The following is a 25939-nucleotide window of genomic DNA, read 5'->3' on the forward strand; positions in this document are numbered from 1 at the left end:
CGTGACAGGTCGTATTTTATGTGCCTCTGATTCATCAGATGTTCTTCAGTTCTTTATTGCCAGCTGGGGCGTTAAGAGAATTAAATTTATTTGCCACTGCCATTCGCCATTGATTTGACAATTGAATTTGCGAATTAACGCCAGTTTTGCCGAGCGTTTCCATTGCAGTTTATGCACACACACACAGCTCCGGGACACATGTGGCACATGCAAACGAGCACATTTCCCACTTGCAACGTCGCAGATATACTAGTAAAACAGATAGAAAACAAACCACGGTCGAAATTCGAGATCGGAACAAGCTAAATCCATTTAGGGCGCGCAGTCGGCCAAACCAACTGAAAACCCGGAAATGCCATCCTTTTTTCCCGATTTTCTGGACCTATCCCAATGCAGAAAAGCGTGCGCAGAGTGCAGAAAAACGAATTTCAGGCAAATATTCCGTTGGAAACCCTCTCGCCCCAAAAAAAAAAAAAAAACATCAGGGTGAGACTTTTGGGGTGGCAGTTTTGCCCAATTTTTTTTGGGATATTTTCGCCCTCAACCTCTTGGAAATTCAGAATCGCAGCTTCCTCACGCCGTGTGCGTTATTTTTTGTGGCCTTGTCGGACGAGAGTATGATGACTTTATCAAGAGGATTGAGTTCTGATGGAACTGGACTGAAGAAACTAGCATATACATGTGGCGTTTTTTGCTCGTTTGAGTTTGAGAAGTCTGTTCAAGTTAGAGAAGTGATTAAACTGCTGTCCATCAACTTTGGTTTTGATGTCTCTTAGGGGATACTTTATTGTTATTTATGCACATATGTATATATTGTTGTAATAAACACTTTATTTAATGATTAATGTAGTCTACTGACAACAACTTATATGAAATATTTCAAATATCTAATATTAAAAAGGTTTCTTAATGCTAATGCTAATATGGGTGTTTGCAAAGAAACTTGGAATGAATATTTGAAATTTATTGTATCCTAAAATTCCTAAAATTCTATTCCATTCATTTCAAGGGAATCCCATTTTCGTATGCTTTTCAAAAAGCGATTTTCATGGCTCTGATTTTGTTTTTGCCCAAGTGCAATTCAGCTCTTGTGCTGCTGGCCTCCACTTCTACTGCCAACAGCCATCTCCACTGCCGCAACTGCCATTGCGAACTGCCATATATTCACGAAATGGGTCTAGTGCATGCTGAGCAGCCTTCGTGCTTCTCGTCCTTTTCGTCCTTTGTCCTTGGCGCTGGGCTTCACCCCGTTCCGTTCCATTCAGTTTAGTTCTGTGCGCTTCTCTCTGCGTGTTTGCAGGCAAACAAATAGAAAGCGGCGCCCGCTGTTTGTCGCCATATGCTCCGCTTGCTGGGGGGGATTGACATACCCCAAAATGCGCGGGGGTGGTGTTTTCCTGCGGGGGGTTGCAGTTCCACATTCGAGGAACAGCAGCTGCTGCCCTAGCTGCCCGAAATTGAGTTTTCAGCCACGACTTGGATTTATTTGCATAGCAGGCACAAACATTTTAAAGCTTGCACAGGAATGTTTAGTCGACCAGTTGAGTGAGTCCTACTGAAAATAGGGACATCTAAACATTTCTCGATAAAACAAAAAGAAGAAACTTTTAGAAGAACATTTATCATGACACAGATTAGTCATTCGTTCTATTTATGTGCTTTAGTTGTTTAGTTTTCGTAGTAACAAGGAAATAGCTACATGACTCGGTATTGTGAGGAGCATTTATCTTCTAGTTGGCTGATTTAAAAACATGATCCTTGGCCGAATATTTCTAGCCGTGAATGCTAAAACGTAAGCCGTTTGCTGCGGCTTATGAGCTCAGGACTCCCGCGTCCCTAAAGTGCGTGCTCACAGTGCTCGGTCCTTGGTGGTCCTTGGTGGCCCTTGGTGGAGCATCTGACCATCTAATCCCCGAATGCTGACCATCCGGGGCAGCCGGAGCTGATGTGTAAATGCCGTCATAATGCTCGTACCGACGTCAGCTTGACAGCTTTTCCCAGCCCCGAATTGTAGGCGTGGCACGTGTCTGACCAAAGCATCAGATGGCTCCAAATAGAGGGGGTGGGAGGAGGGGAGGAGCAGGTGAGCTAGGAGCCGTATACACACCCACACACAATGGTCCTCATAGCTGCTTATTAGTATGCAGCTGTGCTCGCCTTTCGGTACCAAAGAATGGTACGAGGATTTTCCAGCCACCCCGTGGACGAGTGTGTGTTCGTGCATTTCCACGCGTAGAAATGCTGGTTCGTGTCTTGATTCAGTTTGTCTTAATTAATTTCGAAAACCATTTGCTGGGGAAATCCCCAAAGAGTGCTCCAAATTAACCTTTACATGCGTTGCTGCCTGTGATTGTTGTTAATCTTCGATTGTTAGTAGCTTAGGAATAGGAATTCACTTTATAAGCTCAGTGGTTTAGCAAATATTGCGCAATTAATTATTTTGGTTGAAATTATATACACGTTTTCCAAATTATTTTTAAAGGATTTGGCAATTGGCTTTGTAGGAGCCATTATAATATTCTGAAACTTAAGGTACTTGCCCTCTTATCGGCATTTATACATGCAGTTTATCCGAGGGCCACAAAAACCCGCAGATCAATTTACCAGATGCACGCAGTTGTAAAAAAAATGGAAATGCGCACAAGAAAAACCCGCAGGTCGCACTTTGCTGTTTGGATTTCGCAGAATTCGCAATTTTTGATTACATTTCAATCTCATCCAGCCACGGTTTTCGTGGCAGGATATCTGAAAAACATGGGGCACGCTCTTCAAAAGTATGTGCAACGGCGCCGATTTGTGCGAAAAGCGTTTTCCAAGGGGGCGTGGTAGCAGTGGTCGAGAGGGAAAGAGCCACGCGGAAAAATGCAGCTAGGAAATATGTATCAAAATTAAATTGCAATTGAAAACGCAATCACATTTTCCGAGGGAGCGCAAAAATTGAGCTCAAATGTTGTTATTTCGCAAGTGATTTTAATGCAGTGACTGTTGCAGCAGTTGTGATTGCAAGTTGATTTGTAACTTGATTTATGCAATTTGTTGCCAGAGCGTGGAAAAATATTTCCCAGCTTTCGGTTTCGGCCATTCCCGGTTATCATTTCGATTGGTTATTCAGTCGGAAGCAGCTTTATCTGACATAGGGACACGCTGGGCGAGAAAATCCTATCCCACATACGCCGCATTGAGGGAAACTGAATTTTCCGACTTGATTATGTTGCCATTGCATGGAAGGTGATATCTGATGTGTGATTGATGCCCATGTGGGTATGTTTGCTTTCGGTTTGATGCTATTTTCGGGATGAAATTCTGGGAATTCGTGCCTAACAGGGAGCCTGCGTTAGAGAGTACCTAAAGTTATTTTTAAAAAAATAATTTGTACAATTGTATCACTTTTTGGGGATATGTTGATTTGAATTCACAGAGCTTGCTCCTTAACCCCATTCATAAACCATTTTAATTAGTTCAGATCCCTTGATGCGCCCCCATTTCCCTTGTTCGTCTGTCTCTCTGGCACATCTTATGAATGCGCATTTTCCTTCCCTTTTCCGCCATTTCCCAGCTCAGCTGAACTCACGTAATCAAGCCGCTCATTTCCCCAGTCACTAGTAACAAATCCTTCAGCTGGCATTTCCCTTTTAAAACTGCTTAACTTACTGCTTCGGTTACGGAGTGCTGTTGCACTGCCCCCGCCCTCATTTTCCTACCGCTTTTCCTCAATTTTCCCACTGGTGGGTCTCCTAGCATCACAGCTCATTAATCAACTGGAACTGGGAGTTGCTCGTGTTGACGTGCACCTCGAAAATGTCACTTTCTTGGGCGGGGAAATTACCAACACCTCGCCGCCATTGGCGAAACTTTGGTCTTTGGTTGATTAATTGTTTAGTCAGTGATTAGGGAAAACTGAGACCGCAGCTGGTCAAAAGCAAGGAAGCCTTTAAGGTTGATGCCAATTAAAAACGTTCGGGAAACGCTACGAAAACGCGCGCTAGATAAGGCACACGCGATTTTAGCAGCGCTCGCGTTATTGCTTCGTGGTCTCGTTGAAAACCGTCAACAAGCTTTATTGCCACTTCAGTTATGGTTTTCTTCTGTCATTCCCGATCATCTTGTATTTTTTTAAAATTTTGTTATACCCCAGCGAGCACTTGAGCATCCACTTTTTCGCCTCTTGCGGAAATGCAGCTTGCAATTTTTATCTTGCCTTGCAATTTAACCTCCTTTCTCCTCGTTCGCCTCATTGAGTCCTTTTTCAAGAACAATTCTTTTCACGTTTAAGTGTGTGCGTGTTTTTTCTAGTGCATTTTTCTTCGCATGTGACTGCTGTGCAAGGTTTCATCATCATCAGCATGATCAAAATGGAAAGCGTCATCGTAAAAGCACGTTGTCTCATGGCCAAGTTATGCCACCCACAATTTTTCTTTTTACATCTAGTATAGTCTTCCCATTTCCCTATTTCTACCAACTAAATTCTACTCACAAATTTTGCAGTCGCCTTCAGTTCATGTTTAAAGAACTCGTACCACTAAGACTTGGAACTTTTTACCCCTTTTTTGGACAAACGAATTCAATGAAGTAGTTAGTATTTTAGTTATCAAAAACTTATAAATCGCACATGTAGCACTGACTTAGTTGTGTGCTGTACGGTTTTCAAACTGTATTTGCATTGTGCCCAGTGCGCAAGTAAAACTTATATCCAAAATCCAATTTCTTAAGTTTCTGTTCCCGTTAGCGTTATTTGAAGCCAAAGTTTGTTTTTATTCTTCTTTTAAATGCCATCGTATTAAATAATTTTTACTTTCACTTTCTTACGGCTGTCGTACACTTTCCCCAACCGAGGGAAAACACTTTGCAGTCATTCATGTCTGCTCATGTTGAGCGCCAGAAAAGTTTTTCACACAATTAAGTTGAGCAAAATGCTGCGGCAGACCCGAAATTGAAAGAAGTCCTCACAAAGACCTCAAAATTCTACTGCAGCAGCTGCTCCTGACGTTCCTTGTTCGGGATCAACCAGAATGGAAATAAAACTTGTCTTTCAAAAATGCATGTCCTTATGTTTGCGGTGTAAGTTTTAATATTGTTTATGTAAAGTTCAGCAAAGGTGCTGCTTAAAGGTGTGCTTTTAGGAAACATTAAGAAAGTAAACAAACTTTTTTTCCAACATGCTTTTCCTACTTCCAAGGTTATATTTAAAATGTTACAAACACATTTTTTATAAAAATTCAGTTTCCTTTTGCTTGAACGAATCATAAACCTTCCCAGAAATCAAAACAACACAGCTAACTATACTTATAAATCATTTCAAGGGGTAAAATCTCCGCCACTTTTAAAACTCAAAACTCCGATTGACCGATCGCATTCAGCATTTAAGTTTCGTTTAATTTCATTTTAAATGCACTCGAAACGATTAGGAAAATATATTCGACCTCTCTTCAAGCACTCGAGCGTTTTGTTCTGTTATCGCCGACGTGAAATCATCGTAAAAGTACAAAATGGTAAGCAAAAGGTTTTGGAAACCAGTGGAAACCAAAATGACTTGGCCGAAATGGCATTGTTATTTGTGGGTTTGGCTGTTTACATTGATTGCTGGCCGAGATACAAAAGCGAGAACGAACGAGTTTTAGTGCCACAGTACATAATGCATATATGTGTGGCCTTTGTTGCTTTGTATCCTGTGTGCGAGGTATCCTACGTATTGGAATCCTACCTGAGAACCGGACCCAGCAGCTCGCCAAGAGGTCCATGGTGCCAGGTCAGGCATCAGCGTTAATCCAATTAGTTAGACAATGCCCTTTGGGTTACGGTTTTCGGTTTTCGGTATTGGCATTGGGATCACGGGTCTCGTGCGGATCGAATTTGGTGAATACGCCCACGTCAGCCTAACGTCTAATCTCGCCCGCCATTTGTTGATGCACTTAATTAGATGGGCGTAGGATGAGGAACTTGAGCCCAACTGGAAGCCTTTGGTTAGGAGGCTTTCGATTGCTGCTGCTTTGGCACGTCTGCAGTCGGCTGATTATAGAAATATGTCGAAAATGTTCTTGAAACTCAGCTTTGACTAACAGGGCGCACGTTGGCATCGTTAAGCCAGCCATTAACTGGAATTGGCTCAAATTGTTTATGGCCACTAGAGTCGTAAACACACAAAGGACTCACCCCTTCGGCGCCATATCTACGGCACATTTATACTGCCTAGCAAATTATAATATTATTGGCTGATCCAGATAGTGGAATCATAAAGTACTTTATTGGTTTCTATAGGTGCGAAGAGACTGCCTAATTCTGCTGAAAATTACAGAAATGCCTTGTTTCATTAAAGTATAGTAACTTGATCTTATGAGAATAGCTTATAAATTTATTATTAGAAAAACTTCTTACTTTTCTTTAGTTATAATAAAGGCAAACAAATTCACAATCATTTTAAGAATAACTTTCTAACTCTACACGCATCGAATTTGCATTATTTCGCTTCATTAATGGCCACACTCTCTTCGAGTTCTATTACCCAGCAAACAGCCTTAAATTAAGCCCCCACCATTTCCATCAGCTTCCTTTTTCCTTCTCTGTTTTCCCAAAGAGAGCTGCGTTTCTATTTCTGTGATCCGCACGCAACCTGCTCCCCAACGCCTTGTTTTCCCCACCCACTGGAAAATCTCCTCGGCTAATTGCAGCTTCGACGCCTTTCAACACGCTGCAAATGCCGCTTTAATAGACACCCCCCCTCCCCGCTCTGGCAATTTCCCCTGCTCATCGGTTTTCCCCTTAAACGCTTCCTGCATCTTCTTGGAGTATGCAAACTATGTCATTGGGTCTTCTGGTATTTATTTGGGGAATTGGAAAATCTCGGTGCGCTGCTGCACTTTCGGCTCGGTTCAGCTGGCTTTTAATGTATTTTCTTGTTAGCTATTTACATTTTCAGCCGCTGCATTTTCCATTGAAAATTGTTGCAGCTTCTGGGGAACGTGGCAGCTCGTTAAAGTCTGCATATCTACCCATATCTATTTTATCTCCGCTCACCTTTCACCTTTCTAACTCTGCCTCTGGAAAGGAGAAGGGGCGTGGCAGATCAAGCGTGAGATTTATGCAAATTCTTCGTTGCGCTGACAACGATTTGCCTCTTATTTCTTCTACAAGAGTGAACTCTTAAATTCACATCAAGGTTCCTTGTCATGTTAAATTTTAAATTCTTATCGGCAAAAGCGATTTTTAAACATCAAGCATTTATTTATAATTTTTAAAAGACGTTTCGATTTGCGATTTGCTTGTGTCTAGTTTTTCTTTTCGCATAATGGTTACGCATTGAGTAGTGTTAGTAATGAAAACTGAAAATTAACAAAAAAATTTTTAAAATAATGAGCATAACATTCGTGTAGTTAGTTCACCATTACCACAAATGAGTTCCTCAAATATACCATGACATTCCAACGTGTATGTGTAACCAGCCTACACTGCTGAAACGCACCTTTTTCATATGCCAGACACTGACCTTTGACTACACGAACTTTTGGACGGCCTTCAAAACAAAAGCCAACGACAAACAGATGTCATTTGATGATGACAAATATTTGAATGCTGACTGGATGTGGCCCCTTTCCTTTCGCCGTCCAGCAATCTGTCTCACTCTGTTGTCGTCTATCCCTGTCTTTGACCCCCGGGGGGCAACCGGAAATAGCGTTGCTCTCTAACTGGGGTTAGGTACCCTTTTCTGTGTTTTTTGGTTAGGGTTTGTTTTGGGTTTTCGGCCTTGGGCCGTGGCAGTTTTATCTCGAGTCAATTTGCTTTTCCCCTCGTCATTTGCGAGCTAAGCGGTTTAGGGCAATGAAAAGTTGTGCCCCGGAAAAACGCTGGAAAAGTGTCATAGATCGGCATTGTTGGTGGGCAAACTATTTTCAATAATTACCCGGAAGTGTCTGTCAGATTGTACGAATATCTCAATCGTATCAGTACCCATCCTCGCAGGAGCTCATCTCAATTAGGGGATGACTTTGTTCTCGACCTGGTTTCGATTTCAGATTGAGTTATTTCTCCTCCGCTGTGCTGGCTTCCTATCAATTTCAAATTTGATTTTTATGATTTCAATGGCGTCTCATTTCTCATGCCAATCCTCGTTTGCGGTTCCCAATCTCCATACCGATGCCTCATTTGCATTTTGTATTGAATTCGATTTCATTTCTTTCGGCAGCTGCTGTCCCTGCAATTCCCCTTCGCAATCCGAATGGCAACTTAGGCAAATTGAATGCGGTAAATGTGAATCGGAATACAAAAAAGTGTGGCGGAGTAAAACAAAGCTAATGCCAAGGGCAATGTGGCAGCGCCGTCCTTCGGTGGAAAATGATTTTGCCAGCGATTTGATTTGGCTATAAATACGGCCCCCTATCCATTACACAATGCCCGTCGCGGCTAATGGAAGAGACTCCTCTTCTACCTATGGGCTTTAATATTCAGCCCGCCTGTCTACGTGGATTCATTTTAATTAGCGGCTGCAGCAAACATTAAATGAAAATGCAGTTGGCGCCTCGCCGTGAGAAAAACGGCAACACGGCTGGAGCTGAAGCAAAAATAAAAGCTAAAGAACAGAAAGGGAGAAAGTCACGGCGTAGCATTGAAATCGGTAATACTCTTTAAAATATTAAAATTATAGATAGCCTTTATAGGAGGAAGTAAAATATATGTACGAATTTAAAGAGTTTTGTTAAAAAATATATAAAAGACTTAATCAAGTAATATACTTCAAAGATATATTTATGATATGTTTTATATTATTTTTTATGTTAATGGAAAAGTTACCATTACTTGTGGTTGCCTATTTCAAATCGTTGTCAGGCTAACAGGTTAGGGTATTTAAAATTAATAAAGTATAACGCCAATTCGCCGGCTTTCACCAGGTTCCAAGGCACAAGAAAATCCCCACACGAGGTCCGCTGTGTAAATGGGGATTGGTGGGGATTGGGTGGGGCATCCTCGCCTGGGTGGCCATTCCATGGCGATGGTACTGCTGCTGCTGCCACTGCTGTATGTGCAACATAATAATTTGTAAACATTTATCAATTATGCAGCAACAGCAGGAGCGGAGCAATAACAGCAATACCATCGTCCCCTTCTCCTTACCGAGCGCCTTCCCGTGCACACAAAGTTCTTCTAGCCGTGGCCAACTGGCCACATAAATTTCCCCGCCAGCCACCATCGCCACTCAGCGGGGCGCCTCACCACACTGAGAACAAATGGGGATACCACACAGTAATCCAATTTTATATGTAATGTTTCAAGAGACAAATTAAGAGACATGTTAGAAATGGGTTTTACATCTTGTCTGCACTCCATAAATATTCCTTCGCTGCCAGACCAACTGAAATAGAATTTTGTGCAGTGCAGATGAGCGGAAAGTTATCTGAAGAGGCAATAGTGGGCTGCACATTCCAGGGGCGTTTTCGGCTTTGACTTTGGCGGTTTTCTGGCCTGGGCGTTGATTCGCCTGACCAAACATGCAATTAAGTGCAAGTGGGCAACACCTCTGCCTCTGCCACTTCGGCCACGTCGTCGTCATCATCATCGTGATACTGCAGGCCAGGAGTAAGGGTGGACAGTTGGGCAGGTGAGTTCAGAGGATTATAATGCGTGCCCGCAGCTCTCCAACTGGTATGCCCTGGCAGGGTCCATCAATCATCCAGCAGGCCCACTTGCTGACGCCAACAACTGCGAAAAGTGCATCACACAATGGGTGGGTCATCATCAACGTGACCGAGTCCTAATCCCAGGCATCTGCCAAAGCGGCAGGTGCCAAAATCCTCGAGAGCCGGAGTGCCAAGTGCCCGGAGCCCAGTCCCCTGGGTGTTCCAAGATCCCGGTCCCGACGAGCAGCTATCAAGCCGGGCGACAATGGCATGTCTGAGCTAATTCCCGTGAATTATGGTGCGTGCTTAAGGCCACGAAATATCCTAGAAAGTGTGGGTGCTGTGGAGGAGTGGCAGGAATCAGATATTCTCACATTTTACATGACAGTAACTTGGAATTTAAATATTTAATATAATTAAATATAAAACAATCAACATAGCATGGCTTTTCTGAAATTAATTATAATTAGTTTCGTGTTTTGGGCAGCCAGTTGAGCTGATTGCACTTTAATAGTTGCACCTACCGCGCTGGGAAATAGACTTTCCGCTGCACATCAAAGATTTCCCCAGAAACCATTAAATCCCGCTGCTCAAGAATGTTAATCTTTCGGGGTGAACTAGTTCGGTGCCGTTGAATTAGTTGAACAAACAATTAAAAGTGCAATTTTTGAGCCCACAATTGCAGCATGTTGCCGCTGCCGTAGCAACATGTTGCCAGGTGCTGCTGCACCAGACACACACACACACGGGCGCAGTGTTGCCGGTCAGCTGTTTTCTGTTTACAATCCACACGACGCAGTGAGGGGAAATGTTGCCAATGTAAAGGCTGGCGCAACATTTGTTGCGAGCATTTTCTCGTTTTTCGAAAATTTTCAGCATTCAACGGTCTATCACTCTGGCCGTCGGTTCGTTCGCCATCTGAAGTGTCGTTTGTGTGTCTGCGTGTATCGGCGCATGTATGTGTATCTGCGTCCGTGAGTGCGTCTACTGTATCCGAGTACCCGAATCTTTGTATCTTTGTGGATTGTGAAATGGCCAACAGGCAGCACGCGTGTTTCTAAGTTTTTCCCAACAATTTCTTGAACTTGCTTCGAAAAAAAAATTACTTGGCATTTGGCAATCAATTGTTTGTCTAGCCGATTTCCTCGGCGTCTGTGCGCTAGTATTCTCTTGGCCTCCAATTAAAACCAAATGATTCACAAAGCGGCTTTTTCATTCACAAAAATGTGCGTGACACACTTTTCGGTTAGCTTATGATTTATGCCACGCTTGTCACATTAACAACAACCGCCAAATGTTTTAAACAAGCCACGAAAATCTCCGAGATTCCGTGGAAATATTTCAACATTTTTCAAAAGATTTGTGTAGTGAAGCATAGAAAAAATTACAAAAAATGTACAGCAATTAATTACAGAACCCCTAATTAATTAAAATTGAACTTAAAGAAAATCGAATTGTAGAGTGCGGGATAAAATAGGGTAAAATAGTTGAAAAAGTGAACGGCAATTAATAAAAAAGAGGGAGAAGTGTCTAAACAAAATGCACTTGAATACCCTGCAACTTGCCTTGATTATCCTGAGTTTCGTACGCCTGGAGGCGCAGGCTAATGTGCAGAATAATGGCTGGCAGAAGGTGTTGTCTGATGACTTCAGACGAGAACGTGATAAAAGTTCAGCCAGAACGCGCCGGAATCCGCAGGAGGAATTGCGCCTGAGACACGAGCAGCATCATCTCCGCCTGCAGCAACATCAGATGGCGTGGGAGCTGGAGTTGCAACGCCAGCTGCAGCAGCATCTGCAGGAGCAGCAGCCGCAACAGTCGCAGCAGAGCCGACCAGTGCGTCATCATCAGCATAAATCTCATAGCAAGGAGCTGGCCAAGGAGAAGCCCATTAGACAGGCACAAAGTTTCGGCGATGACAAGGCCAAGACTGTGCACAAACGCAGACTACACTACAACGAGTACGATAACGAAGATCTCGAGCTGCACACCATCGAAACCGGCGATCAGGGGACCTTCTCCCCGCGGCAGTGGCAGCAAATCGAGATTGCCCATCGGCGGCAGAAGGAGCAACATCAATTGCAGTTGCTGGCGCAGCGACAACAGCAGCGACAACTACTGACAACGACAACGACAACGACAACGGCGATGGCAATGGCAACAACAGCGAAAACAACGGAACCCAATGATGCCAAATCGGAGGATAATGATGTGAGTGAGTCCGAGGGGATTCGATTTAATGGCTTGGACGCAGAGCAGGAAGTATTTTGGCCAGCAAAGTGGGATTCTGGGGAAGCTCGGTGTGCTTGGAAGCTTGGCATACTTGGAATTTCGGAAATCTTTTGTGTTTTCGTAGGTTTGCTTTGTTCCTACAGATGCTTTTGCTTTCTGCCCTCTGAATTTAAGTTCTCAATAAGCTTTAGCTTTCTCTGCACAAAATAAAAAGAGAAAAAGACAATTTAGTTTCCTAAAAAGCAATCGGTATAGAATGTAATATTTATACTTAACTACTATATGTGAATTACATTTACTTGTAACAAAATAAAGCTAATTGATGGCAACGAGCATTCCATTTAAATTAATGGCAAACTCAGCGTTCGAGATCAATCAATTAGAACACTAATTAGGCAATGCAAAACTACGGCATTATTTCTCTAATTTCATTCGCTATGCAATATGTCCATGCAAATATAACAACAATTTTTGTATAAATTGATTAGTGATAAATGCAATAAATCGCTTTGCTGACAGCTGACGAGTCAGATTAACATTGAAAAGCTTTGAAAATAATTTCTACTTACATATGTACATTTTCAATAGTTTGAAACTTGCCAAGCGGTTTGCCCCTTTTATTTCAATTAGATTACCTCGATTCGGATACCTCACCCTCATTTCATTTCATTTTATATCATTTCATTTCTTTTTTCTCTGTACTTTTGTGCCCGCAGAATTTGCCACTTGGCATACAAATTAATTTGTTTTAATTGCGAGTGCTCGGCACGTTCCTTTCAGATCTTTTGAGCCGATTAGCCTTTTTTTTGTGATTATTAATTGCTCTGGGTAATTGTTCAGATTCAATTGAGATTTATGCGATCGAATGTTCTGGCAACGCAATGCTCCTTCACCAATTAAATGCGTATTAATTGCAAAATGCCTATGATCTGGAAATCATATTCCCCTCCTCTATCAGAGTTAATTACGATTATCAAAGAGGTGGTGAAATGTTTATTGAGTAGGGCGACATTTAACAATTGGCTTTGTCAGTTGTGAAGATTCTAGAATACAAATAAACACATACAAATCAAGTTTATTTAAGCAAAAGGCTGCTAAGCAAACAAAGTTTTCTAATGTTTACTTAAAATGATTTATGCAATATTGCAACATAAATTTAAGCTTCCCAAATACATGCATTGTTTTAAAAAAATATGGTGGTATAATGTTCTAATAAATTTTACCTAATATACTTCTCTAATCTGAAATTTAATCCATGATTAATTTATTAGCTGCATCAACAACCACTGCATTTCCATAATATAGTAACATTTTCCGAGAGATTAACAATGGAAATTATCAGCATATTACATATAATTGATGGTGTTTGGTAGGCTTAGCCTTACCACTTTAAATTAGATTCCTATTCTGGATTTCCTCGACCGTTTTAACGATGTGCTAACTCACATTTAGGGCATAAACAATTATTGCATCTAATTATAACAGCGAGTGTGGGACTACTTTTATCTCGGACTTTTCCATTTCTTGGCATCTCCAAAGTGCTTGGATATACTCGTCGGTACTTCACTGCTGGTACTTCACTTCTACATATATATTTTCTCGCCTTGCCCTGCTTTGCCACCCACTTTTATTTGGCGCCTTTGGCTTAAACAGCCAGCAGTCAGTTTTATTTGCTTTTCAAATCGATTCCCAACACTTTCACTTCTCTAACGTACTCCCATTTCCCTGGCACTTTTCCATTGCCCCTCGCTTTTCCTGTGTGGTTGGTTGCTGCAACTTTTGCAATCAGTCTATTAGCTCGAATTCGTTCTGCTTCACTGGCAGCACCCACCCCACGTCACCCAACACACACTGCCTCCCCCCGGATTTTCCACACCCCCTCTCTCTCAGCCATCGAATTTTCCTCGGGAGCCACTTCAAACATTTTGGCGGGCGTAAACAAACGCAGCTGCAGCTTCAGTGGGGAAAATGGAAGGCACTGCCTCTTGCACATTCAATTAATTCAAAGCATTAAAACAATTAAACGTTTGTGGCTTCATTGACTTGGCCGCCCCCTGCCACGCCCCCCTTTGCTAAATGCAGGCCCCCACGCGCCCCCCTCCCCCACGCTTTGTGACCCAATTTTCACACAAATTAGTGCAGCTAATTTTTAATGATGATTTTTTCGGTTCAGCCACTTTACTTGGCATTTTTCATAATTTCCACTACCAGTGTTCATTTTTCTGCTTCGTAATATTTTATTTTTAGGAAATTTATTTTGTGGACAGCCCTCTTCAGAGAAACAATTTTTTGGCCGACAAGTGCAATTGGAAAAAAACATGGAAAACCAGGGAAAATCTGATCTATTTTCTAGGAAGTTTGATGGAAATTTTTAGAGTGCAAATGGAAATAAAGAAGGCAGGTCACTTCCCATTGTAACAATTTTTTTTTTGGGATGAAGTGGCATGGATTCCCCAGCGCCATGCGTTTTATCTCATTTGCACCTAATTGTCATGCAAAAGCGCGCAAAAAAGCAATGGAAAAATGGGAAATCTAGAACAAAAATAAAATTCCACACCGGCAGGAGAATTGCCACCAACTTACACAAAAAAAAAAAAACCTTTCAAGATAGTATCCATTGTGCAGGAAACCAAAGAAAATCCAACCACCGAAATCCCTCCCAATTTTTTTAACACCAAAGTTGTTGACTTAATCTGCATTTTGTTGGCATTGCCCGCTTTTCACATTTTCATTCAGCTGGTCAGCGAAAAGCGTGGCAAAAGCAATAAATGAAAATTCAACATGGCTCCACTTCTGTGTCTAGATTTTTCCCCAGAGAAATGGAAATGTATGAGCCACAAAGAATAAGACAGAGAGAGAAGTGCAGTGTCCAAAAGAATTTGGATATAAACAGTTTTTGCATTTTCTAGAGTAATGTAACGAGATGGAAGGATTTTGAACGGATTTATTTACAATTTTCATTCAACAAGCTGAATATAATATATACTTTTTTAACGTTAATTAATTGTATGTACTTGAAGTGGTGAGAATGGGTATATAATACGTCCTTTAGAGAATAACATAAGAGTTATTTATTGGATAACTTTGTGGAATGGATTTCAATGCTGTATAAAACAGACCCTATTCTTTCCCATGCTGAGCAGATCGTATATCATCCTTTGAGTGGGAAAGTTTTAGTATGCCTACTCCCTTTCCTTTGTGGAACAGCATCCCATTTAAGTCCTGCTAATTCATTGTCACCTTAAGCACAACAAAGAACCCTCTTCACTTTTTGCCTGCATTCTGCCTTTTGTTAAACAGTCGGTTTGTTTTTTGCGGCGCCTCATTTCGCACATTTTCCCGGTTTTCCCCCATTTACCCCACCATTGTGTTGTGCCCAGCTGTCCAGCTTTTCAGCGACCAAACAAAGCGAGGCCGCATTTCCCCACCCCTAACCCCTATATACGCATTTTCCAGCATTTTTCCTTTTGCATGGCATTAGTTCAGCACAGGTTTTTCCTCTGCAGCTCCTTCTTTCTCATTTATGCAGTCGGTTTTTTTTTTAGTACGAAAATGTTGTTTTCCTCTTTCGTAGGCGCCTTTCCTTAATTTTTTCCTACAGTTCCTCAACCAATTTGTGTGTTAGCATTGTAAATTGCATTTGTTTTTTGTCCCCGTTTTATTTTACATTATTTGGCTTTTTACATCTTGTGTCCTACAGCAGCCTGCATATTTCCCTATTTATTTTAGTAGACGTCGGTTCTCTGTGCACTGTGAAAATAGGTAGTGCTTAAACAAACCTATAAAATCCAGCTCATTTGAGATTTTGTATAAATTAGCTGACACCATGAGATTTTATTTTCTATTTTACTTGTTTCTCCCACGGTTCTATTTTCCTTAGGGATCTATATCGTTATTTGTATTTTGTCATCATTGCCCGCTTCTTTTTGGCCCCAGAATTTTTCCTTTCACCCCCTGGTGTCCCTGGAGTCGCTTTAAGCGCTTTTATTACCCGCAATTTGCGCATTTTCACTTTTAGTTTTAATTAACTAAAAATTTGTGCGACGGCCACGCCCACCACCCCGTCGCTTTTCCACAAAAATTTGCCTGCGGCCTCAGCAACTTACCAACGTACCTCCGACTCCGCGTTTCCTTCTTCCTTTTTTCTTTTTCCTTTTTGATTTTCCATTTTTCATTTTCCATTTTTCTTGTTTCGTGCTTGGCATGAGCAGAATAAAATTTTGTTTTTCGCTATTTTATTTGGCGTCCCCGTTTTTTATTTTTACCATTTTTCGCACCGCGCCCGCTTTGCATTTAATTTGTGTTTATGTTTTCCTCACAATTTCTGTGCCATATTCTGTTGGCTTATTTTCTGGCACGCTTTTGTGTATTTTTTAGGTTTGCTCACAATTTTAATTATTTGCCAGTTGAGAAGGGGGAAGTCCTGTTCAGTTGAGTTGCTTGTATTTATTGTGCAAGGGCTTCAAACAGTCTGGCCTCAAGGAGTTTTCTCCCCCTGCCATCCGCTTTGCATTTCCCCATTTATTTTTCCTCATTTCACTCATTTCACGTCAACGTTCAGAAGCCAATGATGGCAGAAATGTTTGCACTGCTTTTGTTTAGAATGCAAAGTCATTGGATTTACACTCAGACTAACAGGCTACAGTGCATCCTGGAGTAATGCGATTTGATTTTAATATTTTAAAGATCGTCTGCATGGCAAGTGCAGTTAAAGCTTCATTGCCGAGTGACTACTGTACCTCGTTGGTGCTGGTCAGCCATGCTCGCATAGTATCTCGTCGGCTTGTGGCTTTAATTAAACTGAACTGAACTTTCCGACACTTTGTTAAGACAACAACAGACATTGGAAGTTATACTTATACATACATATATAGTATATATCTCCCCAAGGCCTTTGTTCTGCAAACTAATTAAACATTGGAAGTGCCCCAACCGCATGGCTCCAAATGTATTCATACCCCTTTAGTTCTTACCACTATTAATTTATTTTAAATCGTTTTCGTTGTTCTCGGTTTTTTACACTGCTCTCTACCACTCCAATTACTGGGTGACCCGTCTTCCTCGTCTTTCCTCGTGGACTTTTAGTGATTGATGACTCCACTGAATTGGAGGTAACTTCATTTTGATTGCCTTGTCGAATTTGAGCGGCACCACTGGCACATCATTTGTTTGGTGCTGTTTTGTTTTGCCGGCAATTTCAATACGAGCACCGAAACATTCCCCCAATACGATTGGCTTTTCAATTTTCCCCCAAAAAGATATAATACACGCTTTTCTTTACTCTCCTGTGCTGGATGGGGTCATTAATCACGTTGGAGTCGCCTCGATTGTTGGTGGTCTTGACGTTTGCAACTCGCTTTGTAGGCCTTTCTTTGCTTTCTTTGGCAGCAAACACACACAAATTTGTTACGGTCCCCGCACCAATTGATTTGTGTTTACACATCTAAGACATCATCAAAATGTTGTTCAATAGCGGGGGATAGGGTGGAAATAATTGTATAATTTTTTGTATAAATACTGCCATTGTTCGGCCTCAAAAGCGGTGTCATCAGATAAAGGGATTTGGAAATGGAGAAGATTTATTGGGATGGGCCCTTTTCAGCATAGGTAAAAACATGTAAATTGGGAAATGATATATATTAACTAATAAAATTTATAATAAAGGGCAAATCATTTATTAAAAGTTGTTTAATTTTTATATGAACACTGTGATTTTCCAAAATTATTATATACATTTTTATATTAATATTTTCACTGCCTTAATGAATCAAGTGTGTTAATTTATTGTTGATACATCGTTGTTGCTATTTATATTTTTACATGGGATCCAAAAAACTTCTTAAAGCTTATTGCATCGTCAATAAATTTTCATTAGGTTTTGTTTATACATACAGGAATAAATATGAGTATTCGATCTGTGTTGTTTTCCTTTCTTGTTTATCTTAGTTTGTAAATTCCACCTTGAAATCAAGTAAGTTCCATTTGCATTGACTTGAGGTCAACGCCCCAATGTCCACCTGAACTCACTTTCTTCCATTCCCACACATTTACTTTACTGCAGCAGCTGTTTCCAAGTGCAAGTGCCACTTTTTACTTGCAATAAACACTCGAGGTGAAAAGCAATTGTACGGCTCCGGAAATTGTAAACAAAGAATTGAGTTTTGACCGAGTGAACAATGTAGAAGCTAGCAGAAATCCGAGCAAGTCGTCAAAAAACCCAAAGCAAGGAGGAGAAAATTTTCCCGCCCCAAAAGTGAAAAAACCGAAAGGTCGAGCAAGAAAGGAGAGAAAAACTTCACCCAGAAAATCTATGAAAAATCTTTTGGCAAGCCATTAAATATGCCTAGCTGACGAGTGCTTTTCGATTGTTCCAATCCAGTGCAAATGTCTCAATCGCCCAGCAAAAGTTAATGAAGCCCAACAATGTGCATGTCGAGCAGCCAAATGAAGCCAATCGAGAATCGAGACATTACTCATCGACGAGGGTTCTCCAATTCTTCTGGTTGAGAAGACACATCCCGGAGAAAAATCAAACAATTGCCCAAGCAAGCCCATGCAAATTTGAAAAAAGGTAGCTGAGCTGGAAAGTAATATTATTAATGAGCTTAGGAGGAAAAAGTTGCCGATTATGGGATGCTTAAGGGAAAAGCAAAATACAATTCATCTTCTTGCTGCTTATTGACCAAGCATTAAAGAAGTTTGAATGGTAAATAATGGTTAATAAATAAAAGAAAATTACCCTATTGCACTTAAGGTATTAATACTGAAATTGGAATGATTATAAGTCTGGCAACTGGTACGTTGAATTTGTATTAAAGACTTGTTCTCCATAGGAAAACTAAACTATTAAATTGTTTAATGAAAATTAATTAAATAAAAATCGATTTCCAAGAATTAGTTTAATTTTCTCCACCCGTCGTGGGAGATCCCATCTCCTATGGTTTTCCTGGCTAGAGAAACTGCTCGGTGACAAGTTGCCCTTTTTCTAATACCGTCGGATTTGGTTATTGAATTTCTGGGAAAATTTAATTGACTACCGAAAAGCGACAAAAACGAAAAATGAAACTCGAAGCCCTCGTCAAATCTTTCGACTGACATAAACTGATTGAATATGCGGGCGGTCGAAGAGATACAGACAGAGAAATTGAAAGGGCGAGAGTGGGAAACAATGTTTGAGTTGCCAACGGCGATTCACAGATTGCATCCGATAGATACACAGATACACGTATACTCTGATAACTGGATGGCTCGGGAGTTCGGGAGCTGGGGAGCTGGAGCTGCAGATGGACACCATAGAGTGGCAATTGCCAAGTGCACACGCATTGAGTCATTCATTCAGGCATTCCAACACTCATGTCGACTGTCGGGCGTTTAGTCAACCGCACAATGTGGCCCTCTAACGCATCGGGCAAGAAAGATACTATCTGCCAGATACTTTCGCATGCAGCTCAGCTAACTGAATTTATGTCTGCTGCAAAGACACAGAAACAGTGCCAGATAGTGATGATGATCCACAAGATGACTGGCTGACAGGCCGTTGATGGGTGGCCTGCTCTGAACTCTGCACCACATGTTGACTTCTTGTCTCGTTTCTGTCGGATAAACTTGTTATCATGCCTTGTGCATTTTTCTCTGCATTTGCTCTTGGCGCCTAGGTCGTGTTTTTAATTCTCAGCCTAATTAAATCATCTGGCCAAGCCGCCCCGCCCCGCCCCGTCCTCTCTAATAAATTATTATCCGCCCCGCGGCAATTTGTGGGTCATATTTCGACCAAATTTATGACAGCTTCGTTTCAGACTTGTGCTAAGTAGAACCAGCCATAAATTGCGAGCAGACTTTTGAGTGCCACTAGCAGGTTGAGTTCAAGTTGGAGCTTTCAGCTCGAATCGCCAAAGTGGCTGAGTGGATTTTGTTAAGTAAGAACCCATAAATGTCAGGGAAATCGCATAAAGTTTTGAATGAATATGGTGCAAATTCAATGGACTGAACGCTTTGACTAATTTATAAAAACATAAGTGATAAACCCATAAAAATATGAACTTATTTAGTTTATGCCAGAAATATATTTTATGAGCTCATAATTATAATTATTTAATTTCTAACCACTTTCTCTCTTAAAGTCCCACCCCATTTAATAATCCTATTCAATCAATTATCCATCCAGCTGAAATTCGGTTTACAGCTCTATCAAATTTCATATCTTTCGAGATCTTTGACCCATTTTCCCATCCCATTGCCAAACCCATAAAAAGGCATTTATATCCAAAAACTATTACTTATCTAATAAACGGTCGTAAAAGACTCCAGTTTCATGCTTAGCCACAGAAGTCAAACGATCACATAAAAAAATGTGAAATAATAGAAAATGTCAACCAGTGTTGTGACCCAAAGTGAAAATTGTGTTTATTATCGCCAGTCAAATTGGAATATAATTTTTCCTGCCCATTAAAGGCAAATAAAAAGCTGGCCAAGATTAGAGGTTTTCGTCTGCTGAATGCCAATGGTCAGTGTGCGTGTTTCATGTGATGGTCGACCACAAATTGCTTAATTGGGTCCGAAAGGGGGAAAGGGGGAAAATCCGAGGGGCATGGGAGTGGCCACCGTGAGCCATCAAATGCTGACAACTTGAAGTGTGTCACACACAGTGTCTTCAAACAAATTATAGACGGCGCCCGAAACGCTTCTCCCTTGCAACTCTGGCAAAGAGTTTTCCGCTTTTCCCCGTTGCGTGTCTCTAATGGAAATTCCATCTATGTGTCTCTCTAGCGATTCCCCTCTGATTTCAAGGCGCCACTTTGGTTCACACTCAGAAAAAATATGTAACAAAATGGGTTAGCAATTTGAACTTTCACGATTTTTCCATTTATTGCAAGGGGTACCATCATGAAACTTTGAAAAAAATACAAAATTTTGACATTTTAAACCTTGAACCATAAGATTGGATAACACGCCATAAGATGGTTTTAATTAAATTTAGTTTTCATTCTTAAACTTTAGTTTTGAAGTTCGATTTGAAAGTGGTTTATAAATTTGGCAATATGCAGTTGATTAATATAAAACATTTTTGCACAAACCTACTAGAATATTTCTCGCGGTGCGTAAAGTGCATATGACATGAGCCAAGTGCAGGTCTCAAGCCCTCTAATTGATCAAAGGAGTGGAATGGAGGGGACTGGGTTCAGAGTTCAGAGTTCGTGATTCGGCTTATGGTGATGAGATGAGTGTCTATATGTGGAGCTGGAGGTCAGCAGCTGCCGTGATGGGAACTCGGGGTCTAAGTAGCTGTGGGACATGAACATCTTTCGAGTGGAATATCATTGACTTTTGATATGATAATAATAGGATGGGCAATGAAACAAGAACGAGATCAGGGCTTGTAGCGTGCAACTGTCATTGATGTGATCTTTATCTAAAGGTTAACGAGTATAAAATATTAAAAGAGTATTGCTATTGAGTCTTGTGAAGTTTATTTGCCGAAGTTTCATGAGTTTGTACTCTCTTTACACAATACTCTTTGGATCTTAGTCAATTTTTTAAGCTTTAAGACACAAACAAAGGTCATTCAAAAACCTTAACCACCTTAAATGATGTCTCGATGCACTGCATTTGTTTTTTACACTGGTCAATTTCACGGCATTGAAGGGGATTTCCTCTCAAAACATCCATAAGATACATGAAAAATAAACAAAGTGCCACATGCAGCACTTGTCATAAATCCGAGTTGAGCCCAAGTATTTACAACCAATGAGAGTGGAAACGAAAATGAAATCAAACAGTGAGTGGGCACTGGAAAAGTTATGCACCCGCCAGATAGATTTTGAAATCATTGATCCCATCGAAACCGAAAGTGGGCATTGCTAATTAGTGTTTGTCCGTTTGACCTGCCGTTTTAGGAGGGAAATGAAGCGGGATTTATTGTCAGTTACTGGAAACAATCAATAAATTAAGCGGCGGTCCTCAAAGCCAAAAGATACTTGTTGTGGGCTTTGCTGCAGTTTCCCCTTTTTTGTTAATAGGTATTTAAATCGATTCGATTAGTGAGGTTCACGAACTGAGGATGGGAAAATAGGAATTTTTAATCAATTTTGCTTTTTTTCTTGTTGTAGGAAAAATATCAAACGAAATCTGTTCTTATTAATTTTAATTTGATATTTATCCTCGAGCCAAAAAGTGCAAAAATACATATTGAAAAATAGGTGAAATACATATTTTTTGTCATGAACAATTTGCAAATTCATTTGAAGTTTAATAAATTAATTGAATTAGTTTTTGTTTGCTAGCAGATGTATTTACAAACTCTACACTACCCAATTTGCTCTCAATTCGAGTTCAGCACCTCTGGCAGTTTTTACCTCAATTCTGCTCGACTTCGTCATCGGACTTCAACATTGATTTAGTTGGATTTCCGGCCGGCTGCCATCCTGATTCACTTTTCCTTTTGCAAGTTCGAGTATCTCGAGTGCATCAACAATTCCCAGCGCGATTCCTGTTTGTTGTACAGTTGTGCACACAACGACTAGTCAAGTTCGAAAAAATCGAATAATGGATAAAAAATGCTGGGCAAAGAAAAAACTTGTTCAAGCACTGCCATTGACAAGCGGAGAGTGCAACGTGCAATGACAACGGGAACATAAAAAGTATCAAGTGCTCCGTCGAACCGTTGAACTTTTGCCACGCCCACCGCCCCCTCACGACTGCCTACCAAAGTGAAAAAGGCGGCCTTCATTGATGGCTAAAACCGGAGGGAGCCAGCGCGATAGAGACGGGGCACTTTAGGTAAGAACCATAGAGAGAGAGAGAGGGAGAATGGCGCACAGAAAGAGACGGCGTGCACAGACCGAATGCCATTATAGTGATCTATGAGCTTGTTGAAGTTGCCAATATTGAGAGCGTAAATAAAGATTTCTGGCCAACACAACATAAATTAAAGGCACACAGTGCGTTGCAAAAGATTTCAACAGCCAAAGAGCTTGAGTTGCATTCGCATTTAAAGTTAGTGACTAAACATTTGCCCATAAAATCCGCCCAGCTATATGACCAGTGTATGACTTGCTCAATTAACTGGAAAAGGTTTTTGGAAATACTTATTTAACTGATTTTAGGATATTAATAAAAATATGAGTATTTAAAATGATTTACCTCAAAATATCAACCGTTTGTATGTTAAATAGTCGGTCTAATTGAATGCACGCAGTCCGAACTACGTTTGAATTGGACAAAAACTCGTTTGTCACTCGAAAGTTCAGTTGCATCACTCTGATCTTTGGTGACACTTTGGGAATTGCTCTATCACTTGCACTTTCATTCGACACCAGCGACAAACATTCGTAATTAGCTGAGAGCTCATTTACATCCCCACTTCCACCCGAAACTCACTTGCCGCACGCTTATCGAAATCGATTATAAAATTGACACGCTTCTGACGCCGCACAAAAATAATAAAGAAATGAACAAAAAATACACTGGTGACGCTTTTGAAAATGATGCCATAAATTCACAAAATTATGACATGAAAAATAAAAGGCACACCAAACAGAAAACAACGGGGGAAAAAAGTCATTATCAATTACGCCACTTAATTATTTTTATTGGAGCATAAAATGCTCCATTTCTCGGCGAGCAACACGCAAACAGTGTGGGATTATCTACCCGTCTCTTTCGCTGGCATTCAACCCATCTCTTTTGCTGGCTCTCTACCCATCTCTTTCTCTGCATTTGTCGCACATGTGTCAATGGAGTGCTAATTGTCGCGTGCCCACGTCCCCCTTGAAAAAAAGAAGAGGGATGGGAACATTTTTCTGCCTGGGATTTGAATCCTTCGACAGTTTCTCTAGAGAAAAGCGGGGCAGAGAATTAGGTTGTTCGGTTGAGTGGTTGTAATAGCTCTGTAGCTTTTGCATAATTCGCTTGGTGTGAAGGGAATTATTTAAGGTGATTTTTGAGGCTTGGCAGCCAGTTAAACCAAATTGGAGGCGTTACCCGGCACGCACTTTCTAAACGAATTTTGAATAATTTATACGAGCATTATTCAACTGCAGTTGACACCAATGACTCCAAAATTGAGGGAATAATTTGCCAAAGCTGGGAAAACACGATGGAGTCATTTAATTTAAATTTATTTAGACATCGTGTTGGAAAACCCCAAAGCAGCAGCTCAAATATTCATTGAATTGGGGAAGCAATTGACACAAATTGTTTAAAATTGTCAGCCATTGAATCAATAATCAAGCCAAGATCTTGCCGCCTAACAAAAATAAGCACAGAGAATATCATTTTATTTTTCTGAAAAATCTGAAAAAGCAAAGCTCTACAAGCAGTTCTATCTAAACTAAAATAAATCAAGTTGGTACAAATCGAGCGAGCAATTAGCCAGCGCAGCTCTTTTTGTTCATTTCGTTGTTGGCCAATTGTCTAGGATTTTTTGCCAGCTGCTTCGCGATTGTCTGAGCAATTAAAAATCATTTAGCGGAAAAACCAAGCGAAAATTGGAGCGACATGTGTTGGTGGCGTTTATAGCGTATTAATTGACTTTTGTTGATTGAAAACTATTTCAATTGAGCGCTGTGGCAATCTTTTCTTTGCACTAATTAAATTAAGGCAAGGCTGCGGACCACCCACAGAAAAGTTGACTCTTTTTGGCTCGCAAAAAGGCAGTTTAAATGCTTGTCAACGAATTGCTTGCGTGAAAGTTGCACTACAGCAAAATACAGAGATTTCGCCCAATAGCCATGGGATTTTTGCCAATTTAATATTATACATTACATTGAGTTCAGCCGTTTCACTTGTCATAAGACTGAACTCCATAGATGGCAGCGCAGCTGAGACTCAATCGATTGAAGACAAGCATAATCTATGGTTTTAAGTTTGATGTACATCCATTTCAAAATGATTTTAAATACAATGTAGCTGTTTGGCTTGATGGTTACATAAATTGTTCACAGTTTAAGCGAGAGCAATGCCGAATCTTAAGTGTCCTGCAATTCATCAACTCCAATAAAGTCTTAGATGGTTTTGTTAGATGGTCTGCTTTGGCTGGTAGTTCGACCGATGATTGATGACTCGATGGCTCGTTATCCATTGGAGGCCGGCACTTGAATACTAAACACCCAAGTGACTCAACAAGTTGCAGGTTGCAGAAGCGACGCGCACGCACCAACAGAAAGAGACGGCAGTCTGGGGGCAGAAAGAGACGGCTAGCAAGGCACTCCCACACACGATTTATAGTTTGGTTTCTGCAATGTTTGCATATGAGATGATTATGGCTGTGGGTAGTTTGGAAAGGCATAACAAAAAGGGAAAATAATTGCATTCAGCCCTGGCAAGTGTAATGTTTTGTAAAAAAAAGATTATCCGCTTATTGTGCGGAATTTGATATGTAATGAAAATCAATTACATGGGAGAATGATTGCTTTTTAAATGTTTTTCCAAAGCATTAAAAATTTATAGTATTTTTTAATTTCTTCTAAAGCTAATATACATTAGAGATTAGTTCACACATCAACTTCCTAACTTGCAATCGATTCCCCTTAGTTTTGAGTGCTTCTCACATGAACTTGACCATATGCCTAGTCTCGAGTGCAGTTGTTCAAGTATTTCCCTACTCCATCTGCCGCCAATTTGAACATAATGTTAGCAAAACACTCCCCGAAGCTTGTTGAGCAACAGTGTTTTGTCTGCGGGCTTAACTACTGGCAGTAACTATTTTTATACCCTCCTATAAAAGAGCGGAAACTTTGGCCAGCCCCGAATGGCTGAATGTCTGAATGGTTGAATGACTGAATGGTTGAATGGCTGCCTCACATTAGCAAGTGGCAGAAATGCTACAGAACTCTGACTTAGACAATTGCAACTTTGTTTCGATCCGCCCACATGCGAAACTTCTGAACCCAACTCGAGTGCAACTGCAATAATATTCCCCACCTTCTCTTCTCTTTTTTCGTTGCAGGTAAGTGCTGCAAAGACATTAGAAGACAACGATGGCCATGTAAGTACCGCCACCAACATGAAACCCACCCACATGTCGGTTTCCGCCGCATACTGCCAAACAGTTGTGGTCAAAATAATAGCGGATGCACTAGCTATCTTTAAAAAGAGATGGTGTT

At 40.9% G+C, this 25939-nt stretch overlaps 1 protein-coding gene and 1 long non-coding RNA gene across 5 annotated transcripts in view; one reads left to right on the plus strand and one right to left on the minus strand.

Moving 5' to 3' along the window:
* Positions 1–25939, plus strand: part of LOC6526976 — a 61589-nt gene that overhangs the window by 13920 nt on the left and 21730 nt on the right. Inside the window, exons 1-2 of one of the 4 annotated variants that reach the window (XM_002088036.4) lie at positions 10500–11816; positions 25783–25821. The exons of 1 other annotated variant lie outside the window; for it this stretch is intronic. In XM_002088036.4, coding sequence (XP_002088072.2) covers positions 11145–11816; positions 25783–25821 — 711 coding nt within the window. In that variant the 5' untranslated portion in view covers positions 10500–11144. Of the gene's footprint in view, positions 1–10499; positions 11817–25782; positions 25822–25939 lie in introns of those variants that run through there. 2 more of the 4 variants (XM_039370433.2, XM_015198073.3) reach the window with 2 other exon arrangements.
* Positions 6800–10221, minus strand: LOC120320543. The gene is made up of 2 exons (XR_005560039.2): positions 7383–10221; positions 6800–7316 (listed from the first exon to the last, which is right to left on the minus strand). It is a non-coding gene; the product is annotated as an uncharacterized LOC120320543 (long non-coding RNA).

Source organism: Drosophila yakuba, chromosome 2L (genome assembly GCF_016746365.2).
Source record: "Drosophila yakuba strain Tai18E2 chromosome 2L, Prin_Dyak_Tai18E2_2.1, whole genome shotgun sequence".
Classification (NCBI taxonomy): Eukaryota; Metazoa; Arthropoda; class Insecta; order Diptera; family Drosophilidae; genus Drosophila; species Drosophila yakuba.